Source organism: Mesocricetus auratus, unplaced genomic scaffold (genome assembly GCF_017639785.1).
Source record: "Mesocricetus auratus isolate SY011 unplaced genomic scaffold, BCM_Maur_2.0 Super-Scaffold_100048, whole genome shotgun sequence".
In the NCBI taxonomy this organism is placed as follows: Eukaryota; Metazoa; Chordata; class Mammalia; order Rodentia; family Cricetidae; genus Mesocricetus; species Mesocricetus auratus.
Genome location: NW_024429225.1, coordinates 5,942,084 through 5,966,409, shown reverse-complemented (window position 1 = coordinate 5,966,409; position 24,326 = coordinate 5,942,084). Strand labels below are relative to the sequence as shown.

The window sequence follows — 24,326 nt, the reverse complement described above, 5'->3', positions numbered from 1 at the left end:
TGGATTGTTCTAGTTAAAAGTGTTTTAGATTTATTTATTTTATATGTATGAGTGTCTGTGCATGCATGTATGTGTATATATGTATGTCTGTGCATGCATGTATGTCTCCCACCATGTGTATGTCTTTTACCCTTGGGGTCAAGAGGGTACCGAATACCCTAGAACCAGAGTTATGGACTATTGTGAGCTGCCATGTGGGTGTTGGAAACCAAACCTGGGTCCTCTGCAATGACAACAAATGTCCTTAACCACTGAGTCATCTCTCCAGCCCCCATTTAAAATTTGAATGTGTATGTTTGCAAATGAGCTGACCAAGAACATTTTTGCTTGCAAGCAGTAGTTATCTCTAGGTGAAGGGTTTACAAGAGTGCTTTTTTTTTTTGTCTTTCGTGTGCTTTCTAAAAAAAGAAAAAGAAAAAGCATCATAATCTGGAAAAATAATATTTAATAAAACTCAGGAATCAGAACACTGATATATTTATTTTTATAAATGTATCATCTACAACCTACAAAATTAAATTTTTTTATTTCTTCTCAATTAAACTTTTCATGACTGTTGCTTTATATAACTTTTCTAGCTCACAATAGAGCTAATACATTGCACTTCTGCCCGTAAAACTGGAAGAAAAGGTAGAAACCTTATTCATCCTCTGGTAACTTACAACAGCCATTCCTGGAAATCAAATCTGTGGGAATTGATTGTTGAGAATCACGGACACCGGTGAAATGGAAATCTCCTCTGGCTTCCATTTTAGTCTTTCAAGTACGGCAGGAGAGTCGTTGTTAATAATTATGCAGAAGGAAACTTTCTAGTCCTTGGCCACGGCAACCCATCCCAGAAATGAAACCAAAGGTGCTTATGGTACCAAATTCTTAGGTATGACTATCTCTCAAGTCCATATGAGAATGCCAATACCTTGAAATTCCCCGGACAGTGGGAGAAAAATGGTCTCTTCTATGAAGGAAGCTTTGTACCTGACGCTAGCACATCAGGGAGGAGCATAGCATAGGATGATGGCGTTTATTCCGTCTTCCCCTAGTACTAGCCAGGTCTCTCTAGAGGAACAGAACCGACAGAATGAGTACTTTACAAAGGAAGGATTCATTACGATGTCCTACATGATATAGTGGCCAATCAAAAAGTGGCTGGAGAGGCTGAGAACCCAGTTCCTGCGCAGCTTATGAGGCTGGATGTGGCTGGCACTGAAGGCTTGAAGGGTTCCTGGAGAGCCTAAAGAACCCCGGTTCTGATACAACCAAGAATGGAAGCAGTAGTTGTGGTGGTAGCAACAACAACAGGGTAGATAAACTAGACAGCAAAATACAAACAGGGTGAATGAACTTGACCAGAAACATAAGAAGGCACTGGGAAGACAAGCAAACAGCAAGTCTCTTCTGCTGTCCTTAAAGATGTTACCCACATTTAAGGTAAGTCTTCCATTTCATGTAACCCAGCCAAGAAAGTCCTTTACAGATGTACCCAGTGGCATATCTCTTAGTAGATTCCAGATCAGTCAAACTGACAGCCAAGAGTCACCATCACTCCCTGCATGACTCACTGTGGTAAGCGAAGGCTGCCAACTTAGGCGAAACTGTGCTGGCCACGATAAATGAGACTGAACGGTGGAGATGCTCGCGGGGAGAAATGGTAGGTCTCCGGTGTCTTAGACTGTGCTAGTGTTCTGTCACTGTGACAAAACACCATTTGAAGTCAACTTTAAAGACGTATTTTGCTACATAGGTTCAGTGGTTTCAGACCATTGGTTGCTTGGGTCTGTTGTGTTGGTGCCTGTGGCAACACAGAGCACTATGGAAGGGACCTTGTGGTGGGACAAAGCAGCTCACTTCGTTGCACTGTGAAGCAAACAGAAAAGAATGCAAAGAGCCATCCCTATGAGTCCCCCAAAGAGGACATCCTCAACGGTCTGACTTCCTCCCACCAGGTCCTGACCCCTAAAAAATCCCACCAACTTCCAATAGAGCCACCAGCTTCAGGCCATGCCTTTAATGCAGGTCTTTGGGGACATTTATGGGTTAGTCTATTATGTCTTATTTGTTTCCCAGGCTTTGAACACAGCACAGTAAAAGCACTTCTATTTCTTTTGCAATGCCAAGGCCTCCCAGACTTGAAGGCCCTGGGTGCATGTGACAGCTACGTTGACTCAAATGAGTGGTCTTATCTGCTGAGGTAACTTGGCTGCTGACCAAATCTTATGGACACATGGCCTCTCAAGGGAGACTTTGTTCTTGGGCTGTCTTGGGACTCCTGATAGCATGAAGAGGCCACTGGGCTCTAAAAGCAAGTGAGCTAAGATAACCAGTTAGAAGCAAGCACATTCATGACATAGCCTTGGGTATTATACACCATCATCTCTTTTGTAGTTAGGTGTTGTCTCTGAATGTCAGGCAGAACAAATGGTCCCCTACAAAGTCCACATATTGATCCCCAAACCTGTGACTATGTTACCTCATCTGGGGGAAGGGATTCCATACATGTGATTGAGTTTAGGCCCAAGACATAAAGAGATTATCCTAGATTATCTAGTTGGACACAATATAATCCCAACAATCCTTGCATCAAGTATCCAAATGTGTCAGAATCAGAAAAGGAGATGGTAAAATAGGCTAGGGTAATGCTGGCCATGAACAGAGGAATGCAGACAGTCTCTCAGGGCTGTGAAAGGCAAGGAAACAGGCACTCCTTGGAGATTCTACAAGGAACATAGTTCTGTCAATACCCTCATTTTGTCCTATGAAGACCTATTTTGGAATGTTGACCTTCAAACCTGTAAGAGATCTGTATCATTTCAAGACATGTTGGTCATTTGTTAGAGTAGCTATGGAAAACTGATGTACCCAGTTCCAGGCAGAAGAACACAGACCCCTGTCTCTGGAGAGGAAGAGTGCCAAAGCTGCATTTAAGAACATGGGGGAAGTCAGGATCTGTGGTTCACACTTGCAATCCCAGCATTTGGGAAGCCGAGTCATGAAGACTGCAGTGAGTTTGAGTCCTGCCTGGGGTACACAATGAGACTGTCTTGGCTCAACATATGAACTTGGATGATATATTAAAAATGTTGTACCAAAGATGGCCAATAAACCAGTAGCAAGGCATATTTTCATAGTCACCACTGTGGACACCTACCTAGTTCTCAGACTCGTAGCTTCCAAACAGACAGAATATATTTTGTTGTTTAAGTCATCCATTTGTGGCAGTTTGCTAGGATAACCTTAGAAAACTAATACAAATGGGCTGTCTATGTGGAATCAGTTGTAGAAGAAGGAAAAGAGGAGGGAGAGAGGAGGAGGAAGTAATGTAGAGGATGGTTTGTGCCTCTTAGAGCCTAACCCAGCAGGTCTCAACCTGTGGGTCACCACCCCTTCTCTGTCCGATGACTCTTTTGCAGAGGTCACCTGAGATCATCAGGAAACACAGATGTTTACACTATGGTTCATAACTGCAGCAAAATTACAGCTGTGAAGTAGCAGGGAAAATAATGTTATGGTTTAGGGTCACCATACGTAACATGGGGACCTGTATTAAAGGGAGTCAGCATTAGGAAGGCTGAGAACCAATGGCCTAAACATTCAGTGCTTGGTCTTTTCTTGAAAGTGTTTACCAACAATTGAAGTTCTCGACTCATAGAGCTCATAGAACCCAGAAAGAAATGGAAGTCTCCGAAACTACAGACGTGCCCAGTCATCTAGCAGAACTATAGCTGGAATGTGCCCCGAAGGTCATGCATGGGCAGTGTGATTCCTAGTGGGGCAGTGTTGGGAGGTGATGAGGTCACAAGGCCTATGTGCTTGGAGTGAGTGGATGCCATCATGGAGGGGGTAGTGGTGTCCTCAAACAATAAGGGTAGTCTCCTTCCCTCTCTCAAGCAACCTCTACATGAGGCCTTCTTCAATGCTACGGTGTGGTGGAAGGACCTCACCAGATATGGTCCATCCATCTTGGATTCACCAGTTTCCAGAACTGAGAGTCCAATGGACTTGTGGTTTGTCACTTACCCAGTCTATGGCATTCTTGCACAGCAGCACAAAGACACATTGTTGATGCGACTTGGTTTCAGCTGAACTCCAAACCTAAGGCACCCGGTTCAAGTCTGTTTTTCCTAAACCTCAGACATACCGATAAGCATCCTTTAAAAACTCGTCCCATCAGTCCGTCCACGTAGAAGTCCCAGAAACTGATGGAGAAGCACATTGCTCCTGGTTTTGAGGAAAGACGGCACTGTGTTCCACGCTTGCTGTGGTTGCTGTTTGTTTGGCTCCTTACCTTGTCCTCCAGAAGCTCATTCTCTGTGCTACTCATTCTCTAGACATAATTACAACATAATTAAATGTCAAGAGCAAAGGTCGGCTTGCTTTCTGGAGCTTCCACAAGCTGTTATTCCAGGCTTGCTATTCTGTATTTATACTAAGGGGACAAACCTGGAGAACCGTCCCCGTTCCAAAACTGAAGTCACAGGAGAGACTTAGAAGAAAGTAGACAGAGCTTCACTGGCTGCTTCGGCACGCCCCGGATTCAGAGCACAGCAAGAGGAACCCGAGTTACTTTCTTTCCTTCAGCAACTTGATCCTGTAGACCAGTGGTTCTCAACCTGTGGGCCGCAACCCTGCCACCAAACCTCGATCTCCAAAAAACATTTATGTTACCATTGACAACAGTGGCAAAATTACAGTTATAAAGTAGCTACAGAAATAGTTTTATAGTTGGGGTCAGCACGACATGAGGAGCTGTATTGTTAAAGGGTCAAGAATTAGGAGGGTTGAGACCAAACGGGATCATTCGTAGTCACTGTGGATGGGATGGCTTGCTATGCGGAGAGCTCTCAGCCTGAGCATCCAGTAGCTTCTGGAGATGGTGGCCACTGCCACAAAAGGTTTCTGGAAGGGGTTGCAGGAGTGGGGGACATGGGTCCAGATGTCAGTTTCTGAAGGACCTCACCAGTGTAGTTAGATGTTAGCTACATAAACTAGTTGCTACCAAATAAGGAACTACGTGTATAAATTTGAGTTAAGGTGCTACTGACCTGAACCACAGAGAAAATGAAAAGAGAGTGGGTTAAAGAGAGCTGCCTATCAAAAAATAATGAGAATATTGCGTGTCACAAGGCAGGTGCTCTATTCTAAACTCCCATACTTTGTGCAAAATGCACAGACTTAAATCTACCCAAATCTGAACATAATTCCCTCCTTTCCTAATATCCTCTCTTCAAAGAAGGAACTTTATCCGAAATAAAAATCTGATGTTCGTTAGCTGGGTGGCCTTAGACATTTGAGTCTCTCTGGGTTTCTTTCCTCAAAAATTAAAAAGGTGAGTGTTGGGAGTGATGGTTGGGGTGGTGGTGGTAACTATAGCATTAAATACAAAGCCGAACATTATTTCAGGGATTAAGTGAGATAATGAAAACACAAAAATGCCTGGTAATTGTCAGGGATCCAAAGTATGTCAATTTTTCTTTGTAAGTATATGGTTGGAGAAAAGATGCAAATACTCATGTAATTATAATTATTTCCATAATTGTTCATTTAATTATAACTAGCTAGTGGAAACCCATCAGCATTTCTTTTCATAGGTGCCAGTAGCCATATATTTTGTGATCTGTAAATTGGCTACACATACACTCTAGCATCGGATCCCTTTGCTAGCAGTACAGGTGGATTAGAGGGCGACCCAGCTAATGTGGGGCTTGAGCTGAGTGATGCTGGGGTCCTTTCTCCTGCTATGCTGACTCATGTTTCCTCATGGCTGAGTGTGAAAGCTGTGTCCCATGAATCAAAGTTCTGTGTGCAACCCAGAGACAGAGCCCAAGAGGAAAGAGCACTCGGGGTGTATTCTGGAGTAGATTGAGTGGTGGTGGTTTCTATTTTTTTTTTCTGACCTTGCATTTCCTAGTTCTCCGTTCACTTGTGAAAGGATTTTATGCATCTTTATACATACCTGCAATAAAAATTGTATGTATCATTGTAAATGTTGTTACAGATTCTCCCTAAAATCCATCTGAATTATTAATGAAACAACACAGCAGAATAATACTAAAGGTATAGTAATTATTAATAAATTATTATTGTTTTGTGGAGGGACAGGATGGTCTCAAAATCACTCTGGGAGTCAGTCTCTCAACTGAACATACCCCCAACCAAACTTAAGAATCTCTAAGGTAAAGAGATTGGCATTTAATTAAAATGTAACAAAGAAAGCCAACATACATCCATTATTACTTCTCCTTAAAACTAATCTTTCAGGACCGAGGTGTAGTGGTGCATCTCTTTTATCTGAGGAGAGAGGTAGGTAGTGCTCTGTGAGTTCAAGGCTAGCCTGGTTTACATAGTAAGTTGAAGACAGTCAGGCTTTTGTAGAGAGACCCTGTCTTAGAAACAAAATGACAACAAAATCTAAGTAAAATAAGATAAAAAAGGCTAGTCCTTCAGCCATGGGGCATGTCACCACCTCCTAACTCTAAAGCTGGAGCCGGCAGAGACTGTCCAACTGGTCTCTATAGAGCTGTGAGAGAGGGAGAACAGAGCAGGAAGGCCAGCGAGGCTCGCTGTGGTGCATTGAAGCGAGCAAGCGCGCTGCTCACTTTCCACTCTCCTGATGCCCTCCCCGGCAGGAAGGGAGAAAGTGCAAAACTCCGGGTTTCAGACTGACATCAGAGTTTTGGGGCGCTGGCTTCATACCCCAGGCCCCCCAGACCGTGCTTCATTCATGCGGAGTGAGGGAGCTTCCTTGTTAGGGAGGCTTCATTAACCAGTTCGAAGGAAGGCTCAGCTCGCTAAGGACAGGCCAGGGGCTGTCTGAAGAGGCCTCTCAACCTCTCTCCTCCTCATCTCTTCTTCCTGTCAGGCCCCTCCATCACCTTCCTCCAGGCCTTACAATTCCCGCTTTCCAGGAGGCCTCGAGACAGGGGCTGCTGCTGGCCTTGGTGAATGGAAACTCACAGGAGCAGAAGGAGCAGCACTTTTTGTTTTCTTGACTGGTGGGAAAAACCATGCTCCTGGTCAACCTGTCACAAGACGGAATCAGCACTGGAGAGCTGGTAACTCATTCTGGCTCTTGTACCCTGTAGCCCAACCTCGGAGGAGATCGTCCCCTGCTGGGTGCAAAATCCGCCCAGGAGCAGCTCGGTCTAGTCCGGGAGGAGTCTCACCTTAGGCCTTTCTTTCTTCCACTTTATTTATTTATGACTCTGGGAGACCCGTTTCGGTTTCCAAGTGGCGGCAGACTTCAAGGTAGGTGTGCAGGTAGCCTCTCCTCTGCGGTGGACACAGGTTCAGGGCGGGTGGCTCAGTGGGATCGGCCCCGCAGCTTGCTGTTTATTCAAGTGTGGGTCAGGTTAGCCTCCTGGGGCACAAATCCTGCAAAACGAGTCTGAGAGCGGGGCGAGCTCTTGCAGGTAGGAGGGTGCAGCCGCAGAGCTAAAAATAACGAGAGAGGCGGGCGTGCCACGGTCGCTAGGGCCGCTTGCTGGAGGTGTCAGAGAATTGGTTTGCGCCCCAGCGGGTGGTGCGGAACCTTGGGGGTGACCCTACACCAACCCACCACACCCTGTGCGGAAATGCGGCTCACTGGAGTGTCTCAGCAGTGTTCGAGGAGTGAGAGCTGCAGAACGTCTGGAAGCAGGCATTGTGCCTGATCTCCTGTGGCCCCCCTGGCGTCTGGTGTTCAGATGAGCTGGTTTCTTTACGTTAGCGAAGCTCAGCTGGAAAGTCTGACCAACGGAGGTCATGAAGATACAGAATGGAAGGAAAAAAAAAAAAAAAGAAAGCCCGGTCAATTAGCCTACGGGGAGGGCTGGGGGGCTGGGGAGGCTCTGGACCTGGTGTGTCCCGGACGTGGACAAGCTACTAGGCCACCTGGCAACCTGCTCCATCTAGAGGGTGAGCGCTGGGGGGGGGCGGCGTTTGGGCTGGTCCCCCAGAGCGCCGCTTTTTGCCCGTCTCGTCTCTCCCTTTTCTTTCCCGGCGGCCCAGGCTCTAGCGTCATTTTCTTTCGATTACTTTCAGAACATTATCAAGAAAAAGTTACTCTCGGGTCACGCGCACTGAAGGGAAACCGAGGCACCGGAGGGTGAAGCTGTGGCTGTGGTTTAGCTTGTAAAGGTATTGTGTGCATGCTCTGAGAAACCCGGAAAGAACTCGTGCCCGCGGAGATGCGTCTTTCTTCAGATCACCCTTCCTCTGGGGAGGTCACAGAAAGGCTTGCTTTGGAAAAGAATCAAGAGAACGACTTCTTCATAGCCCCGTTTTCCTTGTTACTGTCCTCCCCTCAAATCAGTTCCCCAGCCCAGCGCTTCCAGGATCTGGAGATGGGACTCGTTTCCACCTCTTAGGCTGTTACCTGCCCTTTGACTTCGCATATGCCCGGCTGAGGGCATACAAACTCTGCCACTTGCCTCCAGACATGCCGCAGTGCCCTGTTAGAACCTTTGCACCAAGAGAAGCCGCGGAGGGAAAGAGCCAAACAGAAACTGATTCCTGCACTACATCTTTCCTGGCCCAGCTGGCACCCCGTCCTTCAGAATTTGAGAAAAGAATGAGGCTCGCAGCTTGGCATGGACCATCCACCAGGAAATGCTGAAGGGCCCGGAAGCCAGGTGTTGGGTGGTGTAACCAATCATTCTTTCTCCCACAGAGAGACCTCAGACTAGACTCCCTGAAGTCTTGGGAATGTGGCTTATGTGGGTTTCTCAAATGTTACATCCACCAGGAGATCAAAGATGAGGCTCCCGCTATCTTGGGCCGGGTACAACCAATGACTGATTTTGTGATACATACTGTCCCTTGCTGGCAGGTTTCAAAGGATGCCCAAAGATACTTTTGAAAAAAAAAAAAAAGGTCATTGCAAGGGCTGAAGATATATTCAGTCACTAGAGTGTTTGCCGCACTTGAGCCAAATTCTGGGTTCTGTCTCCAGCACTTCATAAACCTGGCATAGTGACACAGGCCTGCTAGCCCAGCACTTGGAAGTGAAGACAACAGGGTCAGGAGTTCGAGGCCAACCTCCCACAGCAGCTTGGACTACAGAAGACCTTGCTTAAAAAAAGGCCAACCCAATCCAAGCTAAATGAACCAACCAACCAACCAAACAAGAAAAACTAGAATAAAATGATAAATTTATATTTTAATTAAGTAAAAAGAAAAATGGGAAGAGAATTTTGCATATCTCAGATATTCATTTTCAGAAACTGTCACAAAACAAACATCAACAAATGTTTTTGAGTTATTTTGAAGTCAGGAAGGAATTAAAGCAATATGCAATTATCCTTGAACAGACACCATGGAAAGCACCCCTCTCCCCACAGTAAAAGACTTGCCCTATAAGGAAAATATCCAAGTTGTATTTACATGTTAAAAAATGTTCTTGGATCTCATATCCCTTTAGACCAAGCTTTCCTTGGGAAAGATTTTAGCATCAGTTGAAGGGAGAGTGTTAGTTGGTTTGACCCAGTGGATGTGTAGTTGAGAAACCACAGTAGTTCACTCAATAGTCAGGAATCAGCATAGGACTGGGTGTGTCTGGTTTCTAAAACTTATTCTCTAGTGACACTGCATTCTTGTCCAGGTCACACTCTTCATGCACACCACGGAGAGAAAGAGAAAGAGAAGGATGTGTGGGGCTGAGGACAAACCCATTCCAGAGTTTCAAACATTTTCATACACTTGATGACAAGAATTTACTTCTCAGCCGTGTGTCTGCTATAGAATTAGCTGGGGTCCAGATGACCATGTCTGAGGAGAAGCAACCTCAGAATCATCCTTCACTATGTGATAACGACCTCTTTTGGAAAATACAGAGCTCCCAAATTTGTGTCCTGCCTGACATGTATGCATTACATGTTAGCATATTGTCTCTTCTTATGTCTGAAATCACTGGAGCTCAAATTAGAATTCACTATCCTGTTTTTATTTTGTATTTTGGAGGGCATTGGTTTTGTTTTTGTTTTTTTGTTTTTTTTTGAGACAGGATTTCTGTGGCTGTCCTGGAATTTGTTTTGTAGCTCAGGCCTTGAACTCAGAGAAACCCACCTGCTTCTGCCTCCCAAATGCTGGGATTAAAAACATGTGCCACCATCACCACCCAGCTTAGTTTTTTTTTTTTTTTTTTTTTTGGTTTTTTCGAGACAGGGTTTCTCTGTGGCTTTTTGGAGGCCAGCTTAGTTTTAAAGATTTTTTTTTAAAGAAAGAATCACATTCCAGCAGCACTTTAAAACACAGGACTGAAATGCTATTGGGTTTCTTTTCTTTCTTATGGTGGTAGGGAGCAAACCTAGAGCTTAGAAGATGCCAGACAAGTCTCCTGAGTTATATGCCCAGCCCTAATTATTTAATTTGACTGAAGTAAATCAAGGGTTGATAATGATCTTAAATGCTGAGAAGAAGAAAACCCATGTACAGCTGAATTTAAATTCTTCTTGGGACCAGGGATGGAGTTTAGTGGTGTAGCACTCACCTAGCATGTGTAAGACCCTGGATTTAATTCCCAGCACTTAAACGTATGCTTTTCAGACCATGAAACAGGGGGAGAAAACCTTATTTTAAAAGAGAGGGGAGACATTTCTTTTTTTAAAGATTTATTTATTTATTTATTTATTATGTATGCAGTGTTCTGTCTGCATCTATGCTGACACATCAGATGAGGGCACCAGATATCATTACAGATGGTTGTGAGCCACCATGTGGTTGCTGGGAACTGAACTCAGAGCCTCTGGAAGAGCAGTCAGTGTTCTTAACCTCTGAGCCATCTCTCCAGCCCCCGAGGGGAGACATTTCTTAATCGAGAGGTCTTAAAAATCTGAAAAAAAAATCAGAGGTACCTATTTTGATTTACAGTTATGAATTATCTTGGCAGAGAGATACACTCATGGAACACATCTACACAGACATACCACAATGAGTAGTAACTTAGTGAATGCTATTCAGGCAAACAACAGCTTTTATCTGCAGTATCAGAAAGAACAAAGCATGTGTGATACGATCCCTTCCCTCAAGGGCTTCTCTATAATCACAATTGTTGTCATATTAGTTGTATAAACTTATGGGTTCCAGGGTGATATTTGCACACATGCATATATCCTTTAGTAAATCTCAATGCATTTTAGAAGCTTTAAATAAATCTCTATACCGAAGTGTCTCTTTATGCTCTACTTTGCTAGTTTTTATGATGAAGCCGAGTTCCTTCTCAAGACCACAGCCTGTTTTCAGGGAAGGCTCTAGGGAAACCTTGTCCTAAGATGGGGAGAAGAGCCCAGATTTCTCAGTCTCTAAGAACTCGTGAAACAGGTGGGGTGGCTTGTGCCTACAATCCCAGCACTGGGACAGTGGAGCCAGGGGGACCCTGCAGGTCCCATTGTCACCAGCGGTTATGAGGACAGAGCAGCAACTGATGCCATGGCCTGGGAAAGCCCTGACCTGTCCATCTTTTGATACTGTGTCATAATGTTGTCACCTGCAGTGTTCTTGTTTGAGATTCACTCAATCAAAGGAAGAAAATCCCATAATGTTTTAGGCAACTTTATGATTTTTTTTTTTTTTTTGCTTGTTTGGCTGCATTCACAGTCACCCTGGATGTGTACGGCCCACAGGCTGCAGGTTGGATGCACCTGCTGGGACAAGTCTTGTTTAACTGGAGCTGTGACCACAGGCATCCACATTCCTGCAGGTCCTGTTCAAGGCTTATGAAGGAAGGAGCTGATTGACCTGGTCTGGATTTGGAGTCCATCACCTACAAGCTCTGTGACTTTGGAGAATTTACACAATCTCATAGGTTTCAGATTCTCATCTGTAGAAGAAGGATTTAATGTGGGCTTTTGTGAGGGCTAGAGAACAAATGAGAAAATATGGTAATATTCATTCAAGAAAACCAATGGTCTAGGGTGTGTGTGTGTGTATGTGTGTGTGTGTGTGTGTGTAGACCAGGTTAGCTTTGAACTCACAGAGATCTGCCTGCTTCTGCCTCCTGAGTGCTGGGATTAAAGGCTTTCGACACCATGTCTGCCTCAGTCTAGGTTATTTCAAAGATGTCTTCTAATTTTATTTTGAATTGGTCTATTTTATTGCTTCTCACAAAAGTTAGCAATGGTACTGGGGATCCTTCATAGTATTCCCTTATAGTTTCAAAAGACATCAAACTATAAGGTTTGAAGACCCATGCCATTCTTAATTTGGGAGCTAAAAACAAAGTAATGTGTTTGTAGAATTAGAAATCTTTTTATTGAGCTGGGCATGGTGGTATATTCCTTTAATCCCAGCACTTGGGAGGCAGAGGCAGGCAGATCTCTATAAATTTGAGGCCAGCCTGGCCTACAGATCAAGTTCCAGGAGAAGCAGAGCTATCAGAGAAACCCTGTCTCAAAAAGCAAACAAGCAACAAAAAAGAAATCTCTTTACGATATATATCTATTTGGTGTCCTCGACAAACTCTAATTGCTTATAAAGCTTCAACCAAAAATATCCTTTATTTAAGACAGTCTTTGTATCTATTTTTAATAGTTCTTATTAGCTTTGAAATTATAACTAAAATAACCTTTAAAACAGGAATATTTATTGGCCAGGCATGATGGTATATTCTTGCAATTCTAACTGAGGTCAGAGGAGATCATTAATTTAGTATAGATCATGCTTCAACAAAAACAAAACAAAACAAAACAAAACTACAAACAAACAAAACCCCCAAACAAAAGTCATTTGTTGCTTGCAAAACTGGGTGTGTGTGGGGGAGACAAGGAGGACTGGGTCATCGAAGATGCTGAGGTTGTTTGTGTCTTTGTTTTGAGCTAGGATTTCTCTGTGTAGCTCTGCCTATTCTGGAACTCACTAGGTAGACCAGGCTGACCTTGAACTCCCAGAGATCTACCTGCCACTGCCTCCCGAGTTCTGGGACTTAAGGCATGGACCACCATACCTGGCAGCTAATGGGGAGTTTACTGGATGGATGTGTGGGGGAGACTATAGCTGAGTTTCCCCATCACATGCCTAGCGATCCCATAAGGTTTGTGCAGCGGTTTAATTAGAAACTCCCAGACTGGGTTTCACAGACTTGTGGGTGGGCCATACTCACTTTATTGCTTGGGTTTCAACAAAATGAGATAATAGCTGTCATTCAAACAATATTTGGGGGGGAAAAAACAAACCCTACAAAATTCATTAAAGCTAAAGCCTTGCCCCTGAGTTCAGTGGACCACTGCTGTTTGTGAGTTTAAATATTAAGGAATACATTGTGTTAACCATTGAAGCAACAGGTAATTGATGTAGGTGCCTCAGTGAGCAATGAATATGTCCTTCAACCTGCTATGGAAGCCCATAGCCTGATGCCCCAGGAGAGACATTAGTAACTATGTAATGGAGTTTTAATTTTGTGTTGTTATTTTAAATAATTAATTGTAATTTCGGCTGTGCTAGAAGCTGTAGGTTTGCTTTCAGTCTTTTCTGACTGGTGCTATTGCCCTACCTTGAGTAATCAGAGATATAAGAGGAGCTATACTTAGAAATGATTTCAAATGAAAGCAGGTGGATGGTCACTAGAATTACAATAAATAATGATATTGTCTCCTATAGAAAGCGATCATGGAGATTATCTGACTTGATCCTTTTGTTCTTTGGATGAGAAAGTTGGTACCTACTGGAATGAAAGGACTTGGCCAGGGGCATACGGTTTGCCCTAGGCCAGGGAGGGCCAGGGTGTGGTGTTACTCTCTAACAGTTGTTCCTGAGACCTGACATTCCTTCCCACCCTTTGTCTCTGGTCCACAGAATACAGGAACTGGTTCCTGATTTCTAAATTCTGAAGGTGTGTAAGTGCAAAGGTCAAATGAGCTGAACCAGGTCAAGATCTTGGGTGACAAAAGAATATAACACCCACCTCAGAGAATGGAAACCAAGAACCGGAAATTGCCATCTTCCAGCCAGCACTTTAGGAGCTACCTGGAGCTCAGGGCTGCTGGCCTCACCCCTACCCTGTAGCCTTAGCTGAAAACTGCAGAGCAGAGGCTGTGCTTTCCTCCAGACCTTGGGGCAAGTTCTCTGAACCTGGCAGCCCTTCCCCAACATTGTTTGTAAAACAGAGATGAAGCTGATAGCTCCCTCACAGCTCCACCAGAGCCAGAGTGTGAAGTTAGCTCCTGTTTGGGAAGGTCTGAGAGCCGCCACATTCCACCTCCGCGCTAATATGACAACCAACACTTGTTATTATTATGAGAGAATCAATTCCTCATCCCCCTTCTTTTAAGAACAGACCAAAGGACACTCTTCTATTGTGTCTACTGAAGCCTAAAAGGCAACTGCTTCTGCGTGATACCTTCCTGGAAGGCCCCAAACAATCAAATAAACAAAAATAATTGTGCGGCAGTTAAGAGGGCTTCAGGAGTTATAAGCACACTTTTAATTGTCAAACATGGCCTAGACCTGTTGTGTCTGCCAAAGGCCTGCAAGTCACCTCTGTCCTCTGAAAGGTTAGGCATGGGAAGCTGATGGTAGCGACCCAGTTTAAGGGGGCTGTGTTTCTGAGTGTCTGCACCAAGGGTCTCCGCGGGAAGCACCTTAAGAAACGTTTTGGGAGGAAAGTCACTACCTAATAGCTGAAGAGGTAGCTCCTTCGGGCACACAGCCCTGTTCACAGCCTGTTTCTCAACGTTTGGGAATCCTTTAACAGTTTACGGAAGGCCACCCTTTAAACCAATCCCACAGCGCTCTTCTCCATAACCTGATTTTAGAGGTGTTTCATTATCTCTAATTACTCGGGGTAAATGGTGATTACTCAGTGTTTTAATCATCAGTTTGGGCAGCAGTTACTCTAAACTCAGGGAAGCCCAGACTCCCATGGGTATTTTTGGAAGGTACAGAGACTAGTCGGTGCATGCTCTCTAGTACCTTGACATGGTCCCCAGGTGAGGCCTGGCTGCTTCCCGAGCTGGAGGCACTGGTGTCCCAGCCAATGTGGCAACTGAGGGCTGGGGCGCTGGGTAGGCTTCCTGACCCGGGCCTGCCAGGCGAGAGGCGAGGCCCCGTGGCTGGATGGGAGGATGTGGGCGGGGCTCCCATCCCCAGAAGGGGAGGCGATTAAGGGAGGAGGGAAGAAGGGAGGGGCGGTTGGGGAAGACTGAGAAGGAAGGGAAGAAAGAGAGGGAGGGAAAGAGAAGGGATAGATGTGAGAGGGTGGTGCTGGAGGGTGGGAAGGTAGGAGCGCGAGGCCTGGCCCGGAAGCTAGGTGAGTTCGGCATCCAAGCTGAGGCACCCGAGCCAAAGACAGCGCTGCTACCCAGCCTGAGTATCTGGTCTCTGTCCCTGATGGGATTCGCGTTTGAACCGTCTGGAGTCTCTGGCCCTCGCCCAGGTTTACTGCAGCTGTCTAGAGGTCCCCAGGAGCAGCTGCTGGGGAGACCGCTTCTGCAGGAACCCATGGTAAGTTGGACAATCTGGCGAGGGGTTCGAGGTGCGTCGGTAGTGGGAGAAGCTGGTGGGGGGGAGTTCAGGCTGTAACCGAGGCAAAAGGTGGCCCGTTTCTCCTCCCTTCTCCAACAGTGGGCATGATGGGGCTGAAAGGCGCCTCCATAGTTACTGCGGCTATCCAACTCATTTTGGGGAGGTGCGAGCCAGGAGAGGCGGGAAGGAGAAAAGGCTTTGGCAGGAGATCAGTGAAGGTTTGACGGGCCTGGTAGCTTTGATTCCCCCTGGACCGAAATGGTGGGAGAGAAGGGAATCAGCTCTATTTCACCACGAGTAGGGGACCTGAGGGACTCCGACAACGGGAGAGAAAACCTTGCCAGAGCTAGTTCTGCAGAGACTGTAGTCCAGCTTCGTTCTAAAGCGTGACCTGTGATAGAGGTACTTCATCAAGGGACGTGTCACCTAACTTGGTACCCAGCAATGGGCGCCCCAGAGAGCTGACTGCAGCTACAGAACTCGAACCCGCCTCTACGAGCTGTTTTCTTAGACGTGGGCACCCATGCATCCTGTCTTCTGTCTCTCTCCCACCTTCTTTCTCTGCGCTCTCTCTCTCTCTCTCTCTCTCTCTCTCTCTCTCTCTCTCTCTCTCTCTCTCTCTCTCTCTCTCTCTCTCTCTCTCTCTCTCTCTCTCTCTCTCTCTCTCTCTCTCTCTCTCTCTCTCTCTCTCTCTCTCTCTCTCTCTCTCTCTCTCTCTCTCTCTCTCTCTCTCTCTCTCTCTCTCTCTCACACACACACAGGAGAGCGGAGAGCTGGTATGTAAGATTCTAGGTAACATGGCCCGGATGCCAAAAGGCTACCTGTGCGGGTCTTTTACCATGTTGTATCGGATGGGGAGGAACTGGCAGGGCTAATGGAGCTTCTTGGCTCTTGATGTCCTGAACCAACCCCAAGGAGTCCGGAATTTCGAGGTCCCTACAAACACCCAACAGAGTTGGACCCCTGAGACTAAGAAAGTTTCCCGCCACGGCTTTGATTGATGGTTTTCTAGTATCTGGACTTATGAGCTGAAGGTTTTGTGAGAAGTTGACGCGCCAATAGGGACATATTCAGTAAACTGAGGCTATCAATTAAATTTTGGAGAAAATTCTGGGAAGGAAGTGAAGTCTAATTGCCTAATACGAGCTGCACTATCCCCATCAAGAACAAACCCAGGAGATGAAAATTTTCTTTGGTTGATTTTTTTAAATTAAAAAATCAGGGGAAGAAAGCGTGATTAGAGAGAAATCCTTGTGAACTTGAAATTGAAACAATTCCTTAGCCTATTTTCTTGGTTTTAACGTCTTCGGGAGCGCTCCCGACATCGTCAGAGAGTCATAAGGACAGAGGATTGTGCGGGATCCCCAGCGTCCGCCCCTTCCACTCTCCCCTGGCTCCGCGCGCGCGCCAGTCACCGGCGTTCCTCCATCTCCTTTCCCCGTAAAAGCAAATCAACAAAAAGTTCTTCGCACCGTCCAGCCTTTTCTCAGTTCGTCCCAGCAGCAACGCTGGTCGGGAGCGCAAAATTGTCTCAAAATCTGTGCGGCTGGTGTGAGAGCGGACTGTCGCTCAGGGGCGCCCGCGGCCTCCGCACCCCGACCAGCGGTGTGGGATGGCGCCAGGCAGCTAGGGCCACCAGGAAGGACATGACTCCATCCTTTATGCTTCTTTCTCAAAGGTTTCCCGCAAGTGTTCCCCCCGCCCCGAAAACCGAGTTTGTTGCGGGGGGGGGGGGGGGTATGGAAACTAACCAGGCACGTCGAGTTCCTAAAGAGAGGAACAGGGAGCCGGTTCCGTAAAGAGGCCGGGTGGAGCGGGCTCTGGGGCGGGAATCCTGGAACTCGGGTCCTGGGATGGACTCCGTGCAATGACCTGCCTGAGCAGGAGAGTTGCGCTTCTAGAGGTTCGAACAGGCCCTACGCGGGTGGCATCTTAGGATAGTCAGGTCACCCCAGGCACGGCCTGAGCAGTGTGTGTTGTGAACGTCTTGATGGGATCTTTGCTGCGATTCCGTAGCTGGTGCAAAGGAGGAAAGGGGTGGGGGGAAGGAAGTGGCGCGCGGGGGGGGGCTGGGGGTGGTGGTTTAAAAAGTAAGCCAAGCCGGAGGGAGAGGGACTGGTTCGCAGAGGTCGAGGGCAGGCGGAAAGCTGGTCCCGGCTTTGTAGACACTTGCGATCGCGCTGGGGTTTCTTTCCTTTCCGCTCCGGGTCGGAGTTGTAAAGCCTTTGGAACTCCGAGATCTGAAAATGGGATGCGCTCTTTCTTCGGCGACGCCTGTTTTGGAATCTGTCTGGAGCTAGGAGCCCAGACGTCCGCCCCTCCGCCTTGAATGGCACCGCCGGCCGGTTTCTGAAGGATCTGCTGGGCTGGAGCGGACGCTGCGGTCGGCCGACACCGTGCGGGACTCCGGCGGTGCCTCCAGACAGGGCTTCAGCAGCCGCTCCTTCTAACTTTCCCACACCGATCACCCCCCGACACCCCCCGCGGCGGGCTGTGTTGGCGACCGGGGTCAGCGACTTCTGGCTGGGAGCTAGATCCGCTAGGGGTCGGACGCCTGTCGCTAGAAGCATTATTCGGCCTCTCGGAGACCCTGTGGAGGAAGTGCCGGAGTTTGCGAGTGTGCGTGTGCGCGCGCTTGGAAGGCCCCTAAGCGCTTTCCTTTCCAAGTAACTTTCTGTCGTGAGGCTTTGGAAAGCTGTCTCTGCGGTCCCCCCCCCTCCCGGCCGCATTTAGGCTGCAAAGCGCAGCGTGGGTCTTCAATGCACCCGGATCCTCCAGCTTCAGATAACTAGTGTCCGGGTCTGACCGGAGGGCACTGAGCATCGCAGGTAGAGATGTGTCCCAGGTTCCCTGCGCGCAGCGCCTGCGACCGAGAACCGCGCCGGCGGCGGGTGTCCCGCCGAGGGCTCCCCAGTGCAGGCGGGGACAACTCCCAGACGGCTGGGGCTCCAGCTGCGGGCGCGGAGGTTGGCCTCGCTTGCAGGGGCTGGACCCAGCCGGGGTGGGAGGGTGGAGGAGGGGCGGGCGGGCTCCTCGGTGAGCGGGGCGGGGCCTCTGGGTCCACGTGACTCCTGGGGGCTGGAAGAAAAACAGAGCCTGTCTGCTCCAGAGTCTCATTATATTCAAATATTCATTTTAGGAGCCATTCCGTAGTGCCATTCCGAGCAACGCACTGCCGAAGCTTCTCTGAGCCTTTTCAGCAAGTTTGTTCAAGATTGGCTCCCAAGAATCATGGACTGTTATTATATGCCTTGTTTTCTGTCAGTGAGTAGACGCCTCTTCTTTCCCCTCCTCGGGATTTCACTCTGTCCTCCCATCCCTGATCGCTGTCTGTCCCTCCCGTCGGATTTCCCTCCCAGTGTCCACGCTCCGCTCTCGGGCAGCGCTGTCGCTCTCTTCCTGGTCTCTGCTGGCCAGACGCTGGAAGCGTGCGGGTGCCTTTTAAAGCGCTCCCACTGCCTTTTCAGATCCGCTGCGTTGCAAGAAAGGGGAAGTTCGAGGGGACCAGAGACATGAAAGGTCCCCAGGTCGGGGCTGTCCCTCGAGGGCTAACCACTCCCTTCCCCGTCCGGTCCCACTCGCCTGGGAAGGCCAGTTCCTTGACTCATGTCAAAAAGCCTGTGTTCGCTTCGGAATCGCTCCCACCCCTTCCTTGGGAGCAAAACTTTTTTACTGAGCATTTTCAACGTATCGGCCACATTGAAATAAATCACAAAGCCACCGGGGCAGCCCCTTGACTCCTTTCTCGGTCGCTGAACCCTGGCGCCCTGTCCTAGCCCGATTGGCGCTGCTCTGTCCTCCCTCCCTCCTGCTCTTAACCAGCTGGAAGTTGTGGAAATTGGGCTGGAGCGCGGAGGAAGGGCGGGGGGTGGTGGTGGAGGAAGAGGGGGGAGGCTGAAGGTCTGGAGAGAAGAGCTGTGGCATTTTAATTCCCCCTCCCCCACCCCCTTTACCTCCTCAATGTTAACTGTTTATCCTTGAAGAAGCCACGCTGAGATCATGGCTCAGATAGCAGTTGGGACAGGATGGAGGCTATCTGATTTGGGGTTATTTGAGTGTAAACAAGTTAGACCAAGTAATTACAGGGCGATTCTTACTTTCGGGCCGTGCATGGCTGCAGCTGGTGTGTCTGTGTGTGGGGAGGGTGTGAGGGAGAAAACACAACTTGATCTTTCGGTCCTGTTTTGCATCTTGACCGTCCCTTGCTAACCCTATATTCATACGTAGAGACATCTCTATTTCTCGCTATTGATCGGTGTTTATTTATTCTTTAACCTTCCACCCCTCCCCCTCCCCAGAGACACCATGATTCCTGGTAACCGAATGCTGATGGTCGTTTTATTATGCCAAGTCCTGCTAGGAGGCGCGAGCCATGCTAGTTTGATACCTGAGACCGGGAAGAAAAAAGTCGCCGAGATTCAGGGCCACGCGGGAGGACGCCGCTCAGGGCAGAGCCATGAGCTCCTGCGGGACTTCGAGGCGACACTTCTCCAGATGTTTGGGCTGCGCCGCCGTCCGCAGCCGAGCAAGGGCGCCGTCATCCCGGATTACATGAGGGATCTTTACCGACTCCAGTCTGGAGAGGAGGAGGAGGAAGAGCAGAGCCAGGGAACCGGGTTGGAGTACCCCGAGCGCCCAGCCAGCCGGGCCAACACCGTGAGGAGTTTCCATCACGAAGGTCAGTTTCTGATCCTGGTCCTGGAGGCCTGGGGGTGGGGGGCAGCTGGCAGGGCAAGCTGAAGGGGGCTGTCGAAGCCTCGGGGAATAATAGTTCAGGTTACATCAAAGCTCCAAGTCCAGGAGGCCGAGGAACAGGGCGGCTTACCTCCAAATATCCAGGGCAGCCTCTGAAGGTACTTTTCTGGAGCCCGAGGCAGGGGTGGGGATGGGGGCGGGGGCGTTGGGGAGCAGCGAATGACACCAGTCAGGCGTGGGCTAGCCCCAGCGGCGTGCTTTTGCTATATCAAAGCCGGGTTTTCTGCCCGTTTTGTTCAAAGCACCTACTGAATTTAATATTACAGCTGTGTGTTTGTCAGGTTTATTCAATAGAGGCCTTGTAATACGATCTGAATGTTTCCTAGCGGATGTTTCTTTTCCAAAGTAAATCTGAGTTATTAATCCTCCAGCATCGTTACTGTGTTGGAATTTATTTTCCCTTCTGTAACATGATCAACAAGGCATGCTCTGTGTTTCCAGGATCGCTGGGGAAATGCGTGGTAACATACTCGAAAATGGAGAGGGAGAGAGGGTGGCCCCTCTTTTTCTTTACAACCACTTGTAAAGAAAACTGTACACAAAGCCAAGAGGAGTTTAAAAGGGGGGTCCGAGGGTGGTGGAGTAGAAGAGTTGACACATGGAAATTATTAGGCATATAAAGGAGGTTGGGAGATACTTTCTTCGGTGCTTGACAAATGCGAGCTAAGTTTTGCTGTTCCTTCACACTACAGGGCGCAGTTATTTCCTCCCCTTACTTAGGGTTCCACTGTGGAAGCTGAATTCACCCAATCCCACTTTTTTTCTTCTTTGCTTTCCTGTCTCAGAAAAGTTCATGGGCTTTTTCTTTCCCCCTTTCAACTGCCTAGAACATCTGGAGAGCATTCCAGGGACCAGTGAGAACTCTGCTATTCGTTTCCTCTTCAACCTCAGCAGCATCCCAGAGAATGAGGCCATCTCCTCTGCAGAGCTCCGGTTATTTCGGGAGCAGGTGGACCAGGGCCCTGACTGGGAACGGGGCTTCCACCGTATAAACATTTTCGAGGTTATGAAGCCCCCAGCAGAAATAGAGCCTGGACACCTCATCACACGACTACTGGACACCAGACTAGTCCACCACAATGTGACACGGTGGGAAACTTTTGATGTGAGCCCTGCGGTCCTTCGCTGGACCCGGGAGAAGCAGCCCAATTATGGGCTAGCCATTGAGGTGACTCACCTCCACCAGACACGGACCCACCAGGGCCAGCATGTCAGGATTAGCCGATCGTTACCTCAAGGGAGTGGAGACTGGGCCCAGCTCAGGCCCCTCCTGGTCACTTTTGGCCATGATGGCCGGGGCCATACCTTGACCCGCCGCCGGAGGGCCAAGCGCAGTCCCAAGCATCACCCACAGCGGTCCAGGAAGAAGAATAAGAACTGCCGTCGCCATTCGCTCTACGTGGACTTCAGTGACGTGGGCTGGAATGACTGGATCGTGGCCCCGCCAGGCTATCAGGCCTTCTACTGCCACGGGGACTGTCCCTTCCCACTGGCAGACCATCTCAACTCAACCAACCACGCCATTGTGCAGACCCTGGTCAACTCTGTTAACTCTAGTATTCCCAAGGCCTGTTGTGTCCCCACTGAACTGAGTGCCATCTCCATGTTGTACCTGGATGAATATGACAAGGTGGTACTGAAGAATTATCAGGAGATGGTGGTGGAGGGGTGTGGATGCCGCTGAGGTTAGGCCTCCCTGAGGACGCGCGCGCGTGCGCGCGCACGCACACACACACACACACACACACACACACACACACACACACACACACTTTCCCACCCAACCACCCACACATACCACACAGACTGCTTCCTTATGGCTGGACTTTTATCCTTAAAAAAAAAAAAAAGAAAAAAACCTAAACATTCACCTTGACCTTATTTATGACTTTACGTGCAAATGTTTTGACCATATTGATCATATATTTTGACAAAATATATTTATAACTACGTATTAAAAGAAAATAAAATGAGTCATTATTTTAAAGATACACGATGGCCTTTTCACCTTATTTCCGGTTCCATCATTTTCTGTTAGGATAAGGCAGAGGAGAGAGCGGAAGTCAGGCGGTAACTGGAGGTAGGGGCAGGGGCAAGGGGATGGCAGAGAGAGACAATGGCCAGGATGAGCTGTTTTCCGTTTCCTGTTGACAGGGATGCGTTGCCCTCTCCCGTCTGGAAGGCACATGCCCTGCAGAAACGGTCAGAAGAGGGGGAGGTCTGACGGGAGACCTCGGCTTGGGGCTTCTGCACGTCTTGGTTTTGCTCACCTGGTGAGTCTGTCAGAGCTTCATCCCACAGTGAGAGAAAGGTCTCAATATGAGGGAAATCGCTCCCACATTTGCCTTTATGACACCCCAGAGTGTCTTCAGTCCTGACAAGCATCTTTGTATTTTTGAACCAAATCTAATCCACACACTCACATTAATGTGGGTGCTATGCGTATGTCTCCTTTCAAATAGGGTTTTGTTTTTAGTCCCCACCCCCCATTCTAGACAGGTTTTTGCTTTGTAGCTGTGGCTGTTGTGGAGCTCACTCTAGACCAGGCTGATCAGAGATCCACCTGCCTCTGCCTCCCAAGTGCTGGGATTAAAGGTGCCTTTTCTTTCTTAAAAAAGAAAAAACTGGATTGTATCCAATAAAACAAATAATGGGCCCTACCTTGAAAAAGTTCAGCGAGCACTCAACATGTAGGAGTGTCTGTTGTTGAGTGACCGTTTACCTTTATTTCTGAAGGTAGAGGTCTGTCTGGGTGGCTTTTGTCCAAGTTCAGATTCCCAACATTGTATTATGGAAGGGAACTTGGCAAATGGATGAGATTCTGGGGGGGTCAGAGTTAGGGTGTTTCATGGAGTCTGTTGGGTCATAAATCTTCTTGCCTTGTTTCTCCACCGCCCCCACCACCATCCTCCTGAAACAGGTGTTCTTTAAAGAGAAAAGGCTAATTTGATGGCCCAGGGAAGAGAATGGTCTCACCCAGAGACCGTAGCTCGGTTGACTGAGGGCTTGCCTCTCATGCAGGGAACTTTGGGCATGATTCCAGGCTTGAGGCAGGCTGTGGTGGTAGAGGTGCTGCACATACCTGGAGTCTTAGCTCTCTGAGGGGTAGAGGCTAAAGGATCAGAAGTTCAAGGTCATGCTCAGTTACATAGCAGGGTTCTGACCAGCCTGCGTCAGAAAGACACAAGACCTTGTCTTTAAACAAAAAGGGGGGTGGGGGAGAAAAGGGGGGAGAGAAGACATCAGTGGGCTTAGCGGTGGGGGACTCCTTCAGTTAAGGACAGTAAGAGCTTTCTGAAAAGATGTGCTTGGAGGAGTTTAAGGAAACAAAGGCCATGCCTTTGTCTTTTCTCATTACTGACAGTTAAGTGCTGCTGTGCTCAGGCTCATTTCTGTGTCCATTTGCTCTGGTAGGCTCCGATGGGTTTGGGGAAGAAGGTGTGGGGGGGGTCTTGATCCTCTGGGAAGGGCCAGGAGAAGTGCATTTCTCCGTCTGTTTCTGAAGGTAGAGGTCTGTCTGGGTGGCTTGTCAAGGCCAGAGCACAGGGGCAGCTTAGCCTTTCTCTGTGTGTCCTGGCTGCATATCCCTGCGTTCTTTCACACACGGCGTTGCGCATGCTTCCGGGGGTCCAGTGGATAAAGGAGGACTCATTTTTGTTTTTAATTACCGAAATTCTACAGTCCTGCAAGAGGAGCAGCTTAGTGGGAACCAATATAAATAGAAGTGGCGTGGTTGCCAATGCTCCAGCTCCCTGGAGGGCGCAGGTGGAGAGAGGAGATCGGAGCCCCCGGCAGAGCGACTCCAAGGCTCCTCCTAGCCCCTTCCAAGGAGGGTTTCTCCCCCATTGCCCCAGTCTGCCCCTTTGATTGAAAGTACCTGGCCTGAATCAAGCATTTGAGTGAAGCCCATTATGGGTTCTCCTTTGGGAGGCCTCATTGTGCTCTGCCTGGTCTTCGGCAACTCTCTGAGAAGACTGTGTCATTGAAAGAGAGCTCCAGATCTCCAGCACTAATGGCCTTAGCCTGGTGGCTGTCTAGTTCAGGTCATTTTCAAGCAAGCACTCCCCAACCCCCAACCCCTTCTACTGGCTTATTTTCAGGAATGGATAATGTTGTTTATTTGTTCAGCCAAATATTTGGTC

At 48.2% G+C, this 24,326-nt stretch overlaps 1 protein-coding gene and 2 long non-coding RNA genes across 5 annotated transcripts; 2 read left to right on the top strand and 1 right to left on the bottom strand.

Moving 5' to 3' along the window:
* Positions 1–430: 430 nt before the first annotated feature.
* Positions 431–6,552, bottom strand: LOC121136116. Its single transcript, XR_005873238.1, has 2 exons — positions 4,015–6,552; positions 431–1,854 (listed from the first exon to the last, which is right to left on the bottom strand). It is a non-coding gene; the product is annotated as an uncharacterized LOC121136116 (long non-coding RNA).
* Positions 6,553–7,104: 552 nt separating this feature from the next.
* On the top strand, positions 7,105–9,820 carry LOC110339246. The gene is made up of 2 exons (XR_005873239.1): positions 7,105–7,242; positions 8,017–9,820. It is a non-coding gene; the product is annotated as an uncharacterized LOC110339246 (long non-coding RNA).
* A 5,359-nt stretch (positions 9,821–15,179) lies between these two features.
* Bmp4 (bone morphogenetic protein 4) lies at positions 15,180–22,175 on the top strand. Of its 3 annotated transcripts, none has more exons than XM_021222826.2 (4): positions 15,180–15,408; positions 18,569–18,693; positions 19,728–20,107; positions 21,012–22,175. In XM_021222826.2, exons 3-4 carry the CDS (start codon positions 19,735–19,737, stop codon positions 21,866–21,868), a joined length of 1,230 nt encoding a protein of 409 aa, XP_021078485.1. In that variant the 5' UTR covers positions 15,180–15,408; positions 18,569–18,693; positions 19,728–19,734; the 3' UTR covers positions 21,869–22,175. The 3 variants fall into 3 exon arrangements, with proteins under 3 accessions (XP_021078485.1, XP_021078486.1, XP_012980493.1); XM_021222827.2 differs by lacking the exon at positions 15,180–15,408 and adding an exon at positions 17,923–18,048; XM_013125039.3 differs by lacking the exon at positions 15,180–15,408 and adding an exon at positions 18,117–18,257.
* Positions 22,176–24,326: the final 2,151 nt, after the last annotated feature.

Bases quoted from the DNA above. Each gene is read 5' to 3' on its own strand.
- Bmp4 (XM_021222826.2), top strand. From the start codon at position 19,735: ATGATTCCTGGTAACCGAATGCTGATGGTCGTTTTATTATGCCAAGTC. The intron at 20,108-21,011 runs GTCAGTTTCTGA...TCAACTGCCTAG, and splicing joins GAGGAGTTTCCATCACGAAG to AACATCTGGAGAGCATTCCA.